We start from the raw sequence: 11,198 nt of genomic DNA, 5'->3' as shown, positions 1-11,198 counted from the left end.
CAGGGGAACCAAAGTGCTCAGTTTTAAACATGTTTGCAGACTGTTCCAAGTTAGTGGAGCTGCATAACTAAAAGCTTTCTTCCCTAAGACAGTCCTAGCACTTGGCACATTTAATAAAACAACATCATGAGATCTCAGGCAATAAGTACTTTCAATTCGTNTAAAGAGATACAAAGGTTTTTAAAATCCTCTGATACTGCAGTTAACCAGTCCCAGTTAAAATCACCAAGTAGCACTATTTCCTTGTAGTCTAGCTGCGAGTCGCAGCTAGACTACAAGGAAATAGTGCTACTTGGTGATTTTAACTGGGACTGGTTAACTGCAGTATCAGAGGATTTTAAAAACCTTTGTATCTCTTTAAATGTTACTCAGATTGTTGACAAAACATTTTGTGGAGCAGGGTTTTGTTCATGATCTGTTTGGGTTTGATTGGGGAAAAATCGTGTGCTGATGTAGAAACTGCATGGTCTTATTTTTATCTTGGTTTTATAGAGATCATTTATAGACATGCACCCCTGCGTACATTTAGAGTAAAGGGACGAGACAATCCTTGGTTCTCTGCTGAACTGTCCAGTCTCCTGCATGAGAGAAACAAGGCCTGGGCTGAGGCTAGGAAATCAGGCTCAGAGGTAGAATGGCTGCGTTTTAGGCAGCTAAGAAATAGCTTCACATTGCACATCAAAAGTGCTAAGTCTAAGTACTATTTGCCAGTTACCACAGAAAACCTAAATAATCCTGGGAAATTTTGGAAAGCCATAAAATCGATATCCACCGGTGAGATTCGTAATGAGCTACCTCCGTGCCTCACCACAGCATCTGGCTCTATATCGGAGAGGGCCACCATGTTAAATTGCTTTAATGGGCATTTTGTGTCCTGTGGCTCTCTGTTTGATTCTGTGACTAACTCTGCTGCTGTGAACACCCCAATCCGTGACTCTGAACAATGTGGTCTGGAAAACCCTTTCAGTTTTACTCCTTTTACTGTTAATGTCGTTCATGAAGCCTTAACCAAGTTAGATCCTAAGAAACCGGCTGGCCCGGACAACGTAGAACCTTTCTTTTTAAAGATAGCTGCAGATTTTATTGCTCCTCCTCTCACTACTCTTTTTAACCTCTCCCTCAGCACAAATGCAATTCCAAAAGTATGGAAGTCAGCTTATGTCTTGCCTTTACTAAAAGGAGGGGAGGCAACTATTTTTAAATAACTATAGGCCAATCTCTAAATGATCAGTTCTGGCGAAGGTGCTCGAACGCCCTAGTGAGTGAACAAGTAAAGGAGTTTTTATGTAAAATTAATATCCTGTCTAAACATCAGTCAGGCTTCAGAAAGCAACATAGCACCATCACTGCGACAATGAAAGTGGTGAATGACATTACGAGTATCTTAGACAATAAGAAGAGTTGTGCAGCTCTATTTATTGACCTTTCCAAAGCGTTTGATACTGTCGATCATCGCATCTTAAAGCAGAGGCTACTCAGTATTGGCATATCCAGCCATGCAGTAGGGTGGTTTATGAACTACCTCTCTGAAAGATCCCAATGTGTTCACTTTGATGGGCTTACTTCTGAGTGGTTAAACATTGCTAATTCTGTTCCTCAAGGTTCTGTTTTAGGTCCACTTTTATTCTCCATATAGTATATCAACAGTTTAGGTGAAAATGTGAATGAAGCTACTTTACATTTTTATGCGGACGATACCGTGATGTACTGTGCAGGTCCCTCCATTAGGAGGCTGGTGTTAAATTACAGGCTGTTTTTAACATTATTCAGACTCAGCTCTCTGAGCTTAAGCTTCTTTTAAATGTTGATAAAACCAAGGTAATGCTATTTTCAAAAGCTCAAAAGAAGCCAGAGCCTGTTTTAGATATTGTTACTATGCAAGGACTTGATGATTGTCTTACTTTTAAACTTCATGTCAATAACCTACTTAAAAAGCTGAGGGTTAGACTGGGTTTCTTTTTCAGAAACAAGTCGTGTTTCTCGCTTGAGGCCAGGAAAAGGCTAGTCACTGTGACCTTTTTACCTGTGCTGGACTATGGTGATTTGATCTATATGAATGCACCTGCCCATTGCCTGGAAAAGTTAGATGCCGCCTATCACAGCGCACTGAGATTTGTCACAAATTGTAAAGCACTTACACATCACTGTACCCTGTATGCCAAGGCAGGTTTGCCATTACTTACTGTAAAGAGGCTCAGTCATTTGTACACGTTTATTTATAAAGCTTTGTTGGGTAAACTACCTTTTTATATCTTCTCTCTGATCTCTCGACGAATTGAAAGTACTTATGGCCTGAGATCTCATGATGTTGTTTTATTAAATGTGCCAAGTGCTAGGACTGTCTTAGGGAAGAAAGCTTTTAGTTGTGCAGCTCCACTAAATTGGAACAGTCTGCAAACATGTTTAAAACTGAGCACTTTGGTTCCCCTGCATCATTTTAAAACTCGGCTGGGTGACATGCTGTTTGATACCCATGGTACCTGTCACTGTAAATAGAGTTTGTAAACTGTACCCTGTACATTATGTTGTATGTCATCCTTATTGTTGTTCTGTTGTTTTTATGTTACATGTGTAACTAATGTCCTGCAGGTCACCTTTGAAAAATAGATATTTTGATCTCAAGGGGCTTTCACCTGGTTAAATAAAGGCTACAAACAAACAAGATTATGAATAAAAATAGCCAGGCAATAAGACTGAATCATTTTTTTTATTTTGTTATGGGAAAAGTGCATAGTTGAAGCCCTTTTTTCTCTCAGACAAAAACAGTGTAACTCAAGGTCTCCTGTGGTAGCAGATAGTTCACTAGGTAATCTCAACTATCTAGCATGGCTTCCCCCTTAATTATATACAACTGCTTGTGGTTTCTATCTTCACCTCTACTTTCAATCACCAGTGTCTTAAGAGGGCATTATTGGCTGATGGGAATTAGGAGTATCTAGCCATCTAAAAATGTTTTTACAGATCATATCCATGTTCTTACAATTCATACACAATGTAACAAGAAATACTTTTTAATTTTAAGAGTAACTCGATGTCATTTTCTGATATCACTGGGACCCAAGATAATAATCCACTGCCCATTTACACTTTAATAGCCATGTTGCCATGACAGTGGCACGACACATAGTCAGTGACCAGAAAAACAGGAAACCCTAAAGCATATATTTTACAATCCAATAGCTAATAGAAGATATATTACATACAAAATCCACCAATTGTAATGTTCATATTTTTTATCAATCAAAGAAGGGAAATTATTTGAGTCTGCAGTTTGTCGTGCAGTTGTATTAGGTTATACGTTTTCACCCACCTTTACATACATGTTAAGAAAACATCCACCACTATATTGTTCTGATTTAGATTCCGTACTATTTTTTCCGTACATATTCACCTTTAATCTAGCTGACAGAATGTATAACATGACTATTCTAGTAGAGCTCTGGTTCAAGAGAAATTAAAAAATCCTGTAAGAAAAAAAAATATTGTTATATTATCATATATTATTATGACAGAAAATCCCTCTGAACTCAAATTTCAAATTAAAAATCAAATATTGCTGTTCTTTCACAAGAGCAGTTTTTTTCTAAATTGGAATCCACTCTTAATATTCACATTGGCCCTTGCTTCCTTCTTTTTAACTTGGTTTGAAATCATTGTCGTACAGAAGTTGTAGAATAAACTTAAGATTGTTACCATTACATTTCCCGGTGAGAAAACAACTCCTGAATCAGTACAACATAAGGAAACAACATACCACAACAAAAGTGCTAATACAAAAAAATATATATAACTCTGCTACCATTATTCGAGTACACAATTCCGTTTTTGTATCTTTCAGCCACAGAATAATTACAGTACAGGGATTAAAATGTTTGTGCTGAGTAAATAGTTTTACAATGATTCCATTCAATAAACCCCAACTGTACGCCTACAATTCAGTTCATTTCAACTACGTGCCATAAGTTTGACTTGAGTTGTATCTTCTTAATCAGACTCTTTAAGATCCAGCACTGCTGTCTTATACACTTGTTTAGGGACAGTAATCAATGGTCATACATTTTTATGGAAATTAAGTTAATGTAACAGACCAGACTGTTTTCTGTAATACATTATATAATTAAGGCTTGGATGTAAACACAGAAGATGATTTTGTTGCATTTAAATCAATATGCCATATAACTGTAAACCTAATTCTGAATTTAATGCATCCATATGAACTTATCCCATTGAATAATATTGCTGTTTTGAATATGCTTTAATAACATTAGTGAACATGATATCATAACTGGCACCGTTTGGACTAGTAACTTGAAAGGGGAAAGAGAGGAATGTTTCAGAAAACCCGCAACCCTCTATTACTCAGCAAGCATTTCAACCAAAATGTAACCTCCCCTCTCATATCCACCAAAACATGTTCCTTCATTTAGAGTTCATGCAACTGCAGATCAGTCAGCATCAGAGCTGAGATCAGGAACCTAGAACAAAGCCTCAACTTCTGATTAAAGACTTGAGGTAAATAACACAGAGCCCAATGGTTATATCAACATTCTGATATTGTCGGTCAATATTATAGGTCAAAATTGTAATACCTGCCTTTATCTACACCGTGTACACCAAAGGTATACATTTTTAGATCTTAGATCAATTGGAAATATTATAACTGTATTGGAGTCATCAATTGCGTATCAGTTGGGCTCTAGTTACATGAATCATAGACAGATCCACCCCAAAATGTAACGGCTTTACAATTGTAGAAAAGCAAAAGATATTTAAATAAAAAGGGGAGGGGGCACTGTCCTGGTCACGGTCCCTTGCTAGCTGTGCAGCTCCGTCAGAGCTGCTGGGGGGGGCTGTACTCTCCACTGTTAGTCAACAGGTGGTGCTGGCGGCTCTCTTCTATCGCTCTGCAAGACAAGAAAATTCTAAGTATTTTCAATGGAAAACACACAGTTTTGATGATGATATCAAGTAGCAAACTATGAAACAAATACTGTGATAATATTACTCATTTTAACTGTATTGCTATACTGTACAATGTCACCTTTTCACTAAGATAGATAATTGCTTATCTTTACAAATATTGACCAAACAACTGAATCATAACAATATGTGAATGCTTTCTCTATTTTTTTAGAATGTTGTTTTCTGTAACTTAACTACCACAAAACAGAACTTACTAGCTCATATTAAATAAAACGAGCCAGAAAATATTGACATTTAACATTCACTTTCTAAGGCCTTTTTTTATCAGAAACATTTTGACATGTAATATTATTATCATTGAGAAGTTGAAACTGCTCATGTAGTCATTACTCCACTATATCCTTACATGGCAAGTAGTTGTTTAATGCTATATTAAATGTTCGGAATATTATATATAGCACCTATATCCTCATACCGGCAAATTGTGTCTCTTTAAGTAAGTAAGTGCAATTCTTTTTTGATTCATTATCATTTGAAGGCAGAGCAGTACTGAACGTATATATATGTTTATTAATCATATGTTTGGTTGTGTGATCAATACTGACATTGTGGGGTCCGGAGGCTTTGCCTGTGGGACGGGAACGCCTGAGACTGGAAGGCCGCAACAGGAAAAGGAGCAGAGCAACCACCGCCCATCCCATCAGAACCAGGGGCAGGGTCAGCTCCCCTCCTCCGCCCACCGACCCACCGGGAGCTGGGACTGAAAAAAAAAATAATAATAATAATAATTTGCATTGTAACATATGTTATTAACTACACTCATGTTTCCGAATCAAAACAATTACACAAGACACTTTTAAAAAAAACTAAACAAATGGGTTTAATGTGGTTGTACGTACGTTCCTGAGGGCAGTCTGTGTCTGTGCAGTAGGACTGAGATTGCCTGAGCTGAAAGGGAAATTACAGAAAGAACAAAGAGGACTTAACACAAGAGAAGATGTCTTGCTCATTTTCCACCTAACTCAGCACATTTATAAACTCCTCTCAAGTTGACAAGTATGCCTTTCTGTTTCTTTCTTCTTCTATGTGGCAGATTTAACATCAAGCATGTACAGACCAACATTGATGCAGGTTTGTAAACACTAGGAAGCAGCATTGTTACTTCCTTTTTATACCTGCTACTTATCAGTCTCTCCTTCAAACTCTCAAACAAGAGTTAGTGATTGTTGGAACAGAGGAAAGACTACTTTGATAAGTATTGGTTTGCTTGTGCTTTTTAAATGATGAGAGGTAAAATTACTGTTGTCTGATTGAAGTTGGGTGGCTTTCAAGTAGAGCATAAATATACGTTTTTTATTTGTCCATATCCCTGTTGATCTTATTTGGCAGAAAATAACCTCAATGCACATTACATAGCATTGTGGCGTAAATGGTGAGAAAATGTGTGTTTGTCCACCCATCGGTCGTGTTCAGTAGGATAGGAGCTGGAGTTGTTAAATAAAATGACAACTGCAGAGACATTTGTCCTAGAAATTAATGCAGGTTGTAACCTTTCCAATTAAAAGACAACATCTGGGTGTGCAAATTGTTTTGTTTTTTTTCATGGAGAGAGGGGCTTCATTTTCTCTGCTTACCATTGCTCTCTCTTCTAGGAAGAGGGAAAACAAATGTTGACTTAAGACGCCGCTGATAACAAATAGTCTAATCCACAGGAGTTCATTCTGAGATCAGATGACACCTATTGTGTAAGTAAATAACCAAGTCAAAACCTACTTTTAACAACAGCACATAATCACATGTGGAAGGTGCGAAAAAACTAACATCTGAGTTCTGCTTCCTTCCCAAGAAACATTGTATAGTACTGACTGGCAAATACTGTGTACATGATTTGGTTATTTGGACAACACCCTTTCCTGCTGCAAGCAAATCAGAAACCCCTAGGGTTGTTTCAAGCTCTAAGCCAACTGCAGCTTGCCATGCAAGTTACACCTGTGCACAAAAGAGCCAATGAGGTCACTTGAAAACTGACACAACATGATCACAATCTGTACTCCTCCTTTAAAGTACGTTCTCTAAATAACTTCAACCTAATCTACTTCAATATACTTTCCATTTAAAAAGTGCTGGGGGTATTAACAAGCAAAATGCATATGTGGCAACACAAAGTATGTCAGAGTTTAATTTCTCTGTAACTGATAGCATCAAAAGGTAAATATTGAGCAGGAACCAGGATATGTGGCTCAATGTCAGTCGGCAGCTTTTCATTTCCTTCTTCTTTTTCTTGCTAGTTCCTTCATGCCTGACTGTCTTTGCTGCCTTCTCTCCACTCCAACAGAAGATATTTTTACTTACTGCATACTTGGAATACCTGTCACTTTACCTTCACTCTGTAATGAGTCTGCCTCGTAAGATTTCAAGTGACAGAGAAGGACACTCATGACTTACCAGGTTGATGAGTCGCCTCATCGCGTGCTCGTGGGTGCAGATGCACTCACAAGGGTCAAAGCCTCCCTCTGCCATTTCTCACCAGATGTTGTCCACCCTAAAACAAAATGAAAGAACTGTTTTTAACTCAGATGTTCATGAGCAAGTGAGAGATGTCTAATGCTCCCTCTAGTCAGTGTTGTGCACACACAGGTTAGAGGGAGGAGACTGCTCAGTTTAGTACAGTCAACAGACAGTTTTATTGCGGTGCATGTTAAGTAGGTGTTTGCTTAACGTGAGGGCTGTCACCATTGTTTATGTAGCCAGTCAAAAGTTATCTGAACGCTGTAGGCGATCACATGTTTGCTGTGCAGCGATGGCACTTTAATTTGACCACCTTAAAAAGTTTACATAAAGAACAGAGAATATAAATATCTTTGGACATTTTGTTCACGATATATTATTGGATATTTTGTGAGTGGATTATGATGCTGTCCATGTATTTATTTCATTGAGATTTGGTCTCGTCTTTGCCCAGTTTTTGTGTCATTCTTTGCAGTGTATCGGGACATTGTGTTTTCATCATGTATGTATTGCAATCTATTCAGTATAGCCTACTTCTAACATTAGAATTGTACAAGGAAGTAGCGGTCAATCAGCTGGACTACATAAAGCGAAAATATAAATCTTAAAACAAAAACAAACAATTACCACGTTATTTTAACTTACTTGCATGGCTACATTTCGACTCAATAACAATCTCACTTGTTACCGAGTTGTATTACATGAAAAAAAGAATACGTTGTATTTGACATGGTTGTCTGCTTGCATATTTCTAGAGTGGCACCTTTTACTAACCAACGCTTAAATTGACAATCATATAATATTGCTCTCGAACTAATTTAGCTAACATCAGACTAGCTCATTGCTAACCAAGTCAGCAAAGAAGACTCGTACAGCGTTGTTTTTTTCTCGAATAATACAAATGAGTATATAATTTAGAGACAGATGTGACAGCAAAAGGCATCGAAACACAACTTACTTGCGCCTTATTGATGTTGATAGGACGTTAGGTGTCTTTTAAGGGCCTGTCTGCTCTGTTGTTCTGCACAGAAACCATCAGACTGCAGAAATGTCAACCTACCGTCTGTGATTTGTTTGGTACACGTGAGCCAACCAGCGACAGATATCCGGGAGTTACACACAAGGAACGATTTAACCGTCTCTTATTGGTTTAGACATTTGATGGACAGGTTGTCCGGCAAATCACAGTAAGGTACGTCTATAACGACTGGAAAGTAAACAAACAGTCTTCCTATCATTACGCAGAGACAGATGAATCGAGCCCCAATATATATATATAAGGCCCCAACCTATTTTATACAGTCTGGCCCCAACATCTGTACATGATTGCGCTCTAATAATGCAGTTTTTTTAATTCACAAACAGACAATTTCTAATCTACCACTTTAGAGCTTTATTCTCTACTTAAAACAGTCAGGTTATTAACATCAACAAAGTAATAATACCATTTGTAATATAATTTGTATTGTTTTTAATTATACTTGTATGTAACTTTCGTTTATCATTCTAATTGTATGTACATAATTTATTATATGTGTTGCAGCTACTTTTCTATATTTTTCCAATATAACATCTGTACGAATGTGTAACATCTTACACTGCTGGAATGTAACTTGAATACACATCTACATGTCAAAACGACATACATTAAAAGTGCAACATCACAAATAAAGGGAGATTGTTCTTTATTTGTTATTATGTGGTGATCAACATTTTGTTTGCAGTGGATTAAATGTATACCTTAACTGTTGACACTACGATTAAGTGGATATTTAAGGTGACAAGTTAGGAGGTAAAGTTACATTATTAATATTAGCGAGTTATATAAGTAAACATTGCACACGAATAATAATACTTTGGTATGTAATTAGTCACATTCCATAAATGAAATCAGATGGGTTCAGCAAATTATGAGAAATGTCCTGATAGCAAGTTTGAAAAATAACATAAACCCATGCATATACCTGCTGGAACCATTAATGAAACTTCCAGTTTCTACTACATTTAGCTGCACTGTGTGAGTGCGTGTTCTGGACTGACTGACGCTAAGCGCTGGCTGGCAGTCGCTGCTAGAAGACGGTGAAAGTGAAAGAAGGACTCCATAACTGTGGAAAGCACCAGAGCAGGCAGTCCCCACACCGGAGCAGAAGGCAGTCCCCACACCGACAGTCAGCACAGGAGGGAGAAAGAGCTCCGGGTCTGAGGCAGCAGCAGTTCAGCAGACACAGCCATGGCTAACATCGCGGTCCAGAGGATCAGGCGGGAGTTCAAAGAAGTTCTCAAAAGCGAAGAGGTGCGGTAACGTTTGTGGATATCTTTATACTTCGATTGAGCTATTTTTTTCATAACGTTTTCAACTTAACCAACATGTGAGGTGCGTGGAGTGTGTGAAAGAGGTTCAAATTACCTAACGTCAGGTCCCAGTCGTGTGTTGCAGCAGGTCAGGCCTAAACAGGAGAACTTTAGCTAGCCTTAGCTCGATGTCACTGTCAGGTGGGTGTGTTCAGGAAACACCGGGGATTCAGCCTTTCAAGTGAGGGGCCCTGTGTTCTAGCAAACAATACTGCACACCTTTAGTTCGTTGCCATACTGGAAAAACCTCCCTTGTACGAGGAAACACACACGCCTCATACACGCTACCGTGTGTGTTTCCTAACAAGATTTAGTTGGTGACACTTGTAGTTAGCTTTTAGCTTGCTAACGAACTGTTGTTTTGACATCTCATTCAGTTAGCATTAGCCTGTGGTGCTATGATGCAACCTTCACCAACTCGTCACCTTTGGTCTCAATAGGTTAGTGTTTCGGGCATTTTTAAGGGGTTATTTTGTCATGCTCGTGTCATACAAATGTTGTTATTGTGGGTTTGTTGTTATGTCAACTTTTGCTAGCTTGGTTCTTGTAGCAAGCTACCCGTGTTGTTTACGTATTTAAATGTCGAGACGGCTACCGTTGAACAATGGTTTTTGGTATACAATTACAGATATTGTGCCGTTTTTACCAACCAACACATATGTAGCTTCACGTTTGTTTGTAAACGTATGGTGTAATACTTGACAGAGACATGTCAAGACATAAAAGACTGTGACACCAAGGGTAACTGGTTGTGCCCCTCTCATTTATCTCAACCCACAGACAAGTAAAAACCAGATAAGAGTAGAACTGGTGGATGAAAACTTCACAGAGCTGAGGGGGGAGATAGCAGGTCCTCCAGATACACCATATGAAGGTATGGTCACAAACAAGTATTTCAATGACCTGCCAAGATATTTGCATAAGAATCTAATGACATGCCTAACATTTTTCTCTTAAGGTGGCAGATTTCAGCTTGAAATTAAAATCCCAGAAACGTATCCTTTCAACCCACCAAAGGTACGTCATTCACTTGTTCCCATCTGGTACACACTGTATGTCCTTCACTTTCACATTGTCAGACCTGGTATAGCATTTTTGGCAGTTTTGAATTAAACATCTTTGTTTCAAAAACGTTGATATGCTGTTTTGAGGAAGCCGCTTGAAGTACAGTTATGGGAATTGTAAACATCTTATCCGGGTTTCCTATCACTGTCTGTCACGTCACGTGCACATAATTGCCCTTTAACTCTTGTAAGATAGGGTTGTCACTAAACAAATTCTATGTTTGATACAATACTCAAAAAAAAATTGATGCTGGATAACATTTTCAATAACGTTTCATGTGTATGTATATATATATATATACATATACATATATACATATATACATATATACATATACATATATACATATA

The 11,198-nt window shown here is 38.0% G+C and overlaps 3 protein-coding genes across 5 annotated transcripts in view; 2 read left to right on the top strand and 1 right to left on the bottom strand.

Annotated features, from left to right (window-relative positions):
• Positions 1 to 11,198, top strand: part of cp (ceruloplasmin) — a 737,508-nt gene that overhangs the window by 214,518 nt on the left and 511,792 nt on the right. The gene's annotated exons all lie outside the window — the stretch shown is intronic.
• smim14 (small integral membrane protein 14) lies at positions 2,694 to 10,092 on the bottom strand. 2 transcript variants are annotated; one of them, XM_010778018.1, is made up of 5 exons: positions 9,839 to 10,092; positions 7,369 to 7,465; positions 5,823 to 5,871; positions 5,529 to 5,683; positions 2,694 to 4,904 (listed from the first exon to the last, which is right to left on the bottom strand). In XM_010778018.1, exons 2-5 carry the CDS (start codon positions 7,441 to 7,443, stop codon positions 4,866 to 4,868), a joined length of 318 nt encoding a protein of 105 aa, XP_010776320.1. In that variant the 5' UTR covers positions 7,444 to 7,465; positions 9,839 to 10,092; the 3' UTR covers positions 2,694 to 4,865. The 2 variants fall into 2 exon arrangements, with proteins under 2 accessions (XP_010776320.1, XP_010776318.1); XM_010778016.1 differs by lacking the exon at positions 9,839 to 10,092 and adding an exon at positions 8,390 to 8,504.
• The window catches only part of ube2kb (ubiquitin-conjugating enzyme E2Kb (UBC1 homolog, yeast)), a 46,133-nt gene continuing 44,357 nt past the window's right edge, over positions 9,423 to 11,198 (top strand). The window contains exons 1-3 of one of the 2 annotated variants that reach the window (XM_010778020.1): positions 9,423 to 9,724; positions 10,564 to 10,657; positions 10,742 to 10,800. In XM_010778020.1, the coding sequence (XP_010776322.1) occupies positions 9,662 to 9,724; positions 10,564 to 10,657; positions 10,742 to 10,800 (216 nt within the window). In that variant the 5' untranslated portion in view covers positions 9,423 to 9,661. The remainder of the gene's footprint in view (positions 9,725 to 10,563; positions 10,658 to 10,741; positions 10,801 to 11,198) is intronic. The other variant, XM_010778019.1, reaches the window with a different exon arrangement.

The sequence above is a fragment of the Notothenia coriiceps genome, unplaced genomic scaffold, assembly GCF_000735185.1.
Source record: "Notothenia coriiceps isolate Sejong01 unplaced genomic scaffold, NC01 NC01_scaffold00018996, whole genome shotgun sequence".
In the NCBI taxonomy this organism is placed as follows: Eukaryota; Metazoa; Chordata; class Actinopteri; order Perciformes; family Nototheniidae; genus Notothenia; species Notothenia coriiceps.
Note: the sequence above shows the minus strand (reverse complement) of the source record. Positions and strands in the feature narration are given on the sequence as shown.

Excerpts from the sequence above, each read along its gene's own strand:
- smim14 (XM_010778018.1), bottom strand. The coding sequence starts at position 7,443 with ATGGCAGAGGGAGGCTTTGACCCTTGTGAGTGCATCTGCACCCACGAG. Across the intron at positions 5,684-5,822 it reads CACAGACTGCCCTCAGGAAC|TCCCAGCTCCCGGTGGGTCG; the intron begins GTACGTACAACC and ends TTTTTTTTTCAG. Across the intron at positions 4,905-5,528 it reads AAGCCTCCGGACCCCACAAT|AGCGATAGAAGAGAGCCGCC; the intron begins GTCAGTATTGAT and ends CTTGTCTTGCAG.